Here is a 7,298-nt window from a genome sequence, read left to right on the forward strand (position 1 = left end):
CCATGTCCTGGTCTCACCCACCTTTGCAGTCAGCCTTCCTCCCTCCCCTTCTGTGGTGGTGGCTTGCCTCTGAGCCTGTCAAGCTTTTGTGCCCGCCCCCTACACTCACACACCCCTGAATCCCATGTCTACCCTGAGAAGCTGTCTCTTTCTCCCTCACACACATATTTCTTACCTGCCTCAGGCCCCGACCTGTCACACAGCCACACTAACGAGGTATCCGAAGTGACTGCTGAATGAAAACCGCCGCGTACCCGAGTCTCACACACAGCCCCATATGGCGGCAGTCGCTGTCGCAGACCTACTACCCCTTTGTCAGCTCCTAATAAAGTTGCCCCGCGCAGTCGAGGACACGCGTTCACAACGACACGCACACGCCTTCCCAGGCAAGCTCCATGCACATGTAAACATCCACCCGGGCCACGCAGCTCTTTCTCTCTGGTCCTCGGCATCCCCGGCCCACGCGCTTTGGGTACCCGCCGGACCTTTACGATGCGATTTCTCCAAGGGTGTCACCCGTGCGCTCTGGCCTCCCTGCTGCGCTTCTCTACACCCTCGCGCGCACACACGCACACGCCCCTCTGCTCCGTGGCCGCAGACTGGTCACCTGTCACCTGTCACCTGGCGAGGGGTGGGGCACGGACACCCTGGTGCAGCGGTCCCGCCGCCGCCGTCCTCGAGCGCGCGCGTGGCACGGAGCATCCAGCGCCCAGGACAGGGCGCCTGGGGGGTCCCCGCGCCAGGCCCCGCGCCGCCGCCTCCTCCCCGCGCGCGGCCGACCCCGCGCGCCCCACAGCCTTTGTTCTGTGGCGCTGCCAGCACTGGCCCTCTGCGCGCTGCGCCCTCGCGACGTGGCCCGGCCCCACTCACCGGCGGCCAGCAGCAACAGCAGCGGCGGCGGCAGTCGGGCGGCCCGCAGCGGCCGGGCCATGGTGCAGCGTTGCCGCCCGCAGCCGCAGCGCCGCGGCGCCCCGGCCGGCCTCGGGGGCGCGCAAAGCGAAGTCGGCGGCGCGCGTGCGCTCCGTTGGCCTGCGTACCCGTCACTCACGCGCTCGTCCGCCCAATCGATGCAGCGGATGGCTTGGGGGCGGGGCCCTACTGCGGAGTCCAGGCTTCGCACCTGCACCTCGGGGCCTCGCGCACTTCGCCACCCAGGGGGACATTCCTAAGAAACGGGTCCGTACCCTTTGTGCAGCAGACAGGACCCTGGTGACAGCGAAGGAGACAGAGGCCGGGGTCAGCAGAGACCTGCTGGAGCACGTGGCCTGGGGATCCTGAAGGCCAGAGAGGACCAGGCTTTGGTAAAGAGACTGGGCAAGAGCAGAGAACTGAACTCTGTGCCAGGAGTAGTTTATTTATTTTCATTTTATGTGTGTGAGTGTTTTGCCTGCATGTATGTATGCGCACCACATGCGTGCTTGAAGTCCACAGATGGTTGTGAGCCACTATATGGGTGCTGGCAACTGAACTCGGGTCAGTCCACTCCCTTAACCTCTGAACCGCCACAGCCTCCAGGTGTAGTTTAGACCCCAACTTCCAGCCGGCTTTCACAGCCTGAACAGATTTGTCCCTGTCTTCAGACATTTTGTGAGAACTGCTTTTCCCTCTAGCCTGTGCTTCCACTTAACTCCTGTGCCAAGCACGATGATGGCTAATAAGACGGGTATTGCCCTTCCTCAGTCTCAGGAGGGCATGAACATGTGTGCCCAGAGCCACAACTGTAGGAAGGCAGGTTAAGCACAAGCGGCGGCAGAAGGGACCTGTAGAGACATTCATGCATCCTATGATCCTGAGATACTGAGACCTGCTGCTCCAGCTCCTTGCTAGATCCTGCCTCAACTGTATCAAAGCCATGTCCTCTGAAGACTTGCTTCCAGGACATTTTCAGAACAGCTAGCTCACTTGGTCCAGCCTTTCAGACTATTCCAGTCAGACTTCATTTAAGCCTATACTTTCTCAACACACAGAGACTGGATAACAAGTGCTACAGGTAGCTTTCTTAAGACTAACCGTTTTTTGTTTTGTTTTTTTCTTCTAATTTTCTTGGGTCCCCAAAAAGGAATTCTTTGCCCCAGTTTAGCAGGAAGCAATTATAAGAAGACTGTTGTCCCAGTCCCTTAAGTTGGGACGGATGGTTTTGGTCATTTTATGAGTTATAGATCTATTGTCATTTTAGGAGATGGTTTACAAACAATTATGGTTTTGAATAGGGAGGAAACGAAATAGAGAGGTTAGATTCAGGGACTTCTTTTCTCTTTCCCTTCTTTTTTCCTCAATCTTCCTTTCTTCCTTAGGTAAGGGAAAGGGAGCTGAAAAGAAAAAGACAAGGAAGAAACCCCCGAGTGAGTGTAAATATTTACTAGATGTGGGTACCTGAACATACATGACATTCACAGAAACATGCAAACACACACACACACACACACACACACACACATACACACATGCACGTGTGCACACACACGCACAAATAAAGCGACTGAATATTGGCTTAAATGTTAGGGATACCTACTAGCTGTTGCAGAGAACCTGTGTTCTGTTCCCAGCGCCCACATGATTTAGAACTGGTGTTAATTCCAGTTCCATGGGATCTGGCACCCTCTTCTGGCCTCTGTGGGCACTACACATGCACACCTCACAAATATGCAGACATAGACATAAAATAAAAAGTCTAAAGATAAGCCAAAATCTTTTTTTAAAGATTTACTTATTTATTTTATGTATATGAGTACACTGTAGCTGTCTTCAGATGCACCAGAAAAGGGCATCAGATCCCATTACACATGTTTGTGAGCCACCATGTGCTTGCTGGGAATTGAATTCAGGACCTCTGGAAGAGTGTTCAATGCTCTTATCGGTTGAGCCAAATCACCAGCCAGCCAAAATTTTGTTGTTGTTGTTGTTGTTGTTTTGTTTTTTGAGACAGGGTTTCTCTGTGTAGCCCTGGCTATCCTGGACGTACTCTGTAGACCAGGCTGGCCTCGAACTCAGAAATCTGCCTGCCTCTGCCTTCCAAGTGCTGGGATTAAAGGCGTGCGCCACCACTGCCCAGCCAAAAAAAATTTTTTTTAAAGATAAAAAATGTTGCGGGGCAGTGATAGGCATCACTGGTATCACAGGACTGCTGGTATCTGGGGGGTAATGATGAAAGTCTAACCGAGGCTAAGTTGTGAGTCAGCAGAGCACTGAGATAGAGCTGATTGGACACGGAGTGTGCCCACACTGGCTAGTGTTTGTAGACTGATTTGTGTGTGTGTGTGCTGTGCACACTCACATGTGCAAATACAGACTCACGCTAAATACAAGCAGCTCAAGTTAGAGAAGAAAAGAACCGATATGTAAAGTTTCTGTGCAAAGCCAGGCCACCCAGAGGCATGGAAACCAAATGAAATGTCTAGAAAGTTAATGGCCTTGCTGTTTTGAACTGTTTGTTTCCCGGATATTGTTCTTATCATGACCATTGTTGGGGGGCTGGGCACAGGTCACAGATGCCTGCAGTGTCAAGTGTTAGTGTACCTGGTCAGCACCCCCTCCACCTTCTCACCTCACTCCCCTGTAGCACTCTTGTATGGACAGCGTCGCCCGAGTCTCTTCCAGATCATTCTTGTTAATTACAAACACGGTCTAACCTCTCCCATCTCTGGGAAGACTAACTTCCCACAAGACAGTCTGGTGCCCTGGGCAGAGGCTGCTTCCCTTCCTGAGAATGATGGGGAGACACATATGCAGCATAGCCAAACTTCTGCCTCATGTTGGAGGCAGGAATCCAACTGAGAGGACTACTGAAAAATAAGATGTCAGGGGCTAGAAAGATGCCTCTGCAGTTAAGGAGGGCTTGCTGTTCTAGAGGACCAGGGTTTGGTTCCCAGAACCCACATGCCATTGAAAAACTGCCTGAAACTCCAGTTCCAGGAGAACTGACACCCTCTTGTGGTCTCTGTACATGGATGCATACACGGGGCACACACACACACACACACACACCTACTTTTAAAGGTGTAAACGGAGCTGTTTTAGCTAGAGTTTCTATTGCTGTGATGAAACACCATGACCAAATAGCAACAACTTGAGGAGTTGTAGGAGGGTTTCCTTAGCTTACAATTCCACATCACTGTTTATCATCAAAGGAAGTCAGGACAGGAATTCAAACAGAGCAGGAACGCGGAGGCAGGAGCTGATACAGAGCCCATGGGGGAGAGCTGCTTACTGATGTGCTCAGCCTGCTTTCCTATAGAACCTGTCCTTCCACATCTATCACTTATTAAGCAGCTGTATTGGAGCTCACTCTGCAGACCAGACTGCTCTTAACCTCTGCCTCCCTTGTGCTGGAATTAAAGGGGTGTACCACTACACCCATCTTGCTACAGTCCGGTCTTAGGAAGACATTTCCTCAGGTGAGGTTCCCTCCTCTCCAGTAACTCCAGCTTGTGTCCAGTTGACATAAAGCAGCTATCACAGAAGCAAGTGAGATATACTCAATGGAGGAAACCACATACCCAAATGCATATGCTTCTAAAAGCTCTCCAGTCAGAGCACATCACAGTGTAAACTTTGTCTTTTCAAAAGCTAATTCCGTGAGAATGCTGTGTGTGTGTGAGCCCAGGGAAGACCCACAGCTGGTAGAGATATCACAGCTGCAAATGCACATATTTAGGTTTTTAAAAGGTCAAAAATGAATGAACTAAGTGTTCAACCTAAGAAGCTGCTTTAAAAACACCCACAGAATACACATCAATATCTGCTGTTTTAAGAGAAACAAAGAACCTGATAGAACCAATTGCTAAAAGTCTATTATTCAAAAAGATAAATGAAAGGCAGGCACAGTGCTTCATGTTTGTATTCCCAGTAATCAGGGGGCCGAGGCAGGAAGATTGCTTTAAGTTCCAAGCCAGGGGCTGAGCGATAGAGTAAGAGCCTGTCTCAAAAATCAAAATAGTGTGGTGGCACACAGCCTGAGTTCCAGACCTTGGGAAGCAGAGGCAGAAGGATCTCTTTTCAGTTCCAGGACAGCCAGGGCTACATAGGTAGACCTTGTCTCAAAATAAATGAGTGTGTGTGTGTGTGTGTGTGTAAATAAAGTAGAACACCTACAACAGCATCAGGGACATTAAGAAACATCACGCACAAATTTGATTGTCAGAATTGTAAGAAGAACAACATGACTTATGAATAACTAAATTTAAAGTCTAAATCAGTGGTCCTCGAACTGTGGGTCGTGACCCCTTTGGAGGGCAAATGACTCTGTTGCCTATCAGACATCCTACATCTCAGATATTTACATTATGATTTGTAACAGTAGCAAGTTTACAGTTATGAAGTAGCAATGAAAATGACCTTATGACTAGGGATCACATCATGAGGAAGTGTGTTAAAGGGTTGCAGTGTCAGGAAGGTTAAGAACCACTGGTCTCAATGATGCTGGTGAGATGGCTCTGCGAGGCACCTGACAAGGCCTGTGTTTATGCCTGGAACCAACCAATGGTGGAAGAAGAAAACTAACTCCTGAGTGTTGTTTTCTGATTTGCACCTGTACATAAATGTGCACCTACACACATATATGTACCTGCACACACATATGCACCTGCACACTGTGGCACTATGTACCTGTACACATATACACCTGCACACAGCTGCACATGCAGTAAAACCAAAGTCTAAATGAATGCCTGTGTGCAAGTGTGTGTATGCCAGAGGACAGCCTGGAGTGTCTCCCTTCAAGCACTGGCCACTGTCTTTGAGATGGGAACTTTTTTTGTTCTGGAGCTGGCTAAGTAAGGTAGTTGTCTGGCTGGCCACTGAGGCCCAGGGATCTGCCTGTCCCTGCCTGTCCAGGGACAACACGACTTCATGCCTGGCATTATTACATAGGTTCTGAGACTATAACCCACGTCCTCAGTGTTTTAAAAACCATGCCAGGCATGGTGCGACTGCCAGGTGCAACAGCGCACGCCTTTAATCCCAGCACTCAGAAGGCAGAGGCAGGCCAATGGATATCTGCGTTTGAGGCCAGCCTGGTCTACAGAGTGAGTTCCAAGACAGCCAGAGCTACACAGAGAAATCCAGTCTCAAAAAAATCCCAAACCAAACAAGCAAAAAAACAAAACAAAAACTGAGTAATCTCCCAGCCCCTAAGTGAATGCTTTAAAGTAAAATTAGGCTTAGTGAAATTCACCCCCGTAGTAGAAAAGCTAAGAGACCAACATCCGGGAACAAAGGAGCCGTCTCACCCAGCAGTCACAGCCTCACCTACAGAATCTCAGGCACACCGCCTACGGCCATTCATCCCAAGCACTACTGTCACAGCTAAGCAAGGCTCAGCTCAGGGACATAACTGGTAGAGTATGAGAAAGACACAAGCCTCATTCTCTCAATTATGTGGTTAAACTTGGCACCTCTATAAAAAGAGCAAATAAAACCTTTGCAGGGATACAAACTAAGAGAAGGAAACTTCCACGATCCAGAAGAGGTTCTTCCAGAAACCTACACTAGATTTCATGCTGTCTTTATTACAAGCGTGTCCTGAGAGATCAAGTGAGGAGGGGCATTGCTGACACACCCAAACAGCTGAATTCTGTCAGAGGCCACTGGATAAAGAAGACCCATGAAATGGGGGAAAACTGCAAAGCTTTGGAACCTGCTGAACAGTGTTCAAGGTTGGGGAGAAGCAGTTGGTCCCACTACGGTGACCCCGGGGGAAATACAGCTCAGGGGAGTGTGCATGGTCAGTGCAGCCCTTGCAGGATACGAATGAACAGGGCTCTGGCTTGTTCTGGCACTGCTTAAAAAAAAAGAACATTCAGTCTTAACAGCACAATTAACAGCCAGAAGAAACCAAACCAGACCTGTAGACTCTAAACGCAGAAGGCTCTGCAGCTTCCTAGGAAGCAGAGACCATGAGGAAAATGTTTCTTATCTGAACACAAGAACCCATTACTATAAAGATGTCAGTTGTGTGGGTTTAACAGTTGTGTCTTGCCTTACTCAGCTTTTGGTTGGTGACCGATCACCTGAGATGCTCAGCTTATAAGGAAGCAAGGTTTGGGATTAAGACCACGGCCTGATGAGTGTACTGAGAAAGAACTTCATAGTGGCAGATGTCACAGTGGCCTGTAAACTGGCTACATTGGGGCCCAATAACCTCACTCCCTCCCAAAAGGCTCTAAGCTGGTGAGTTAGCAGTGAGAGACTGGGGTACACACCTTTAACCAGGAGGCAGAGACAGGCAGAACTCCATACTGAGTTTCAGGCTAGCCAGGTTTACATGGTGAGACCTTGAATTGAAAAATGGCTATCTCATT

General features: G+C 49.5%; 1 protein-coding gene across 1 annotated transcript in view; it reads right to left on the reverse strand.

Moving 5' to 3' along the window:
* Podxl2 (podocalyxin like 2) overlaps positions 1-979 on the reverse strand; it is a 32,249-nt gene extending 31,270 nt beyond the window's left edge. Inside the window, exon 1 of the mRNA XM_052174292.1 lies at positions 871-979. Coding sequence (XP_052030252.1) covers positions 871-931 — 61 coding nt within the window. The 5' untranslated portion in view covers positions 932-979. The remainder of the gene's footprint in view (positions 1-870) is intronic.
* Positions 980-7,298: the final 6,319 nt, after the last annotated feature.

The sequence above is a fragment of the Apodemus sylvaticus genome, chromosome 2 (assembly GCF_947179515.1).
Source record: "Apodemus sylvaticus chromosome 2, mApoSyl1.1, whole genome shotgun sequence".
In the NCBI taxonomy this organism is placed as follows: Eukaryota; Metazoa; Chordata; class Mammalia; order Rodentia; family Muridae; genus Apodemus; species Apodemus sylvaticus.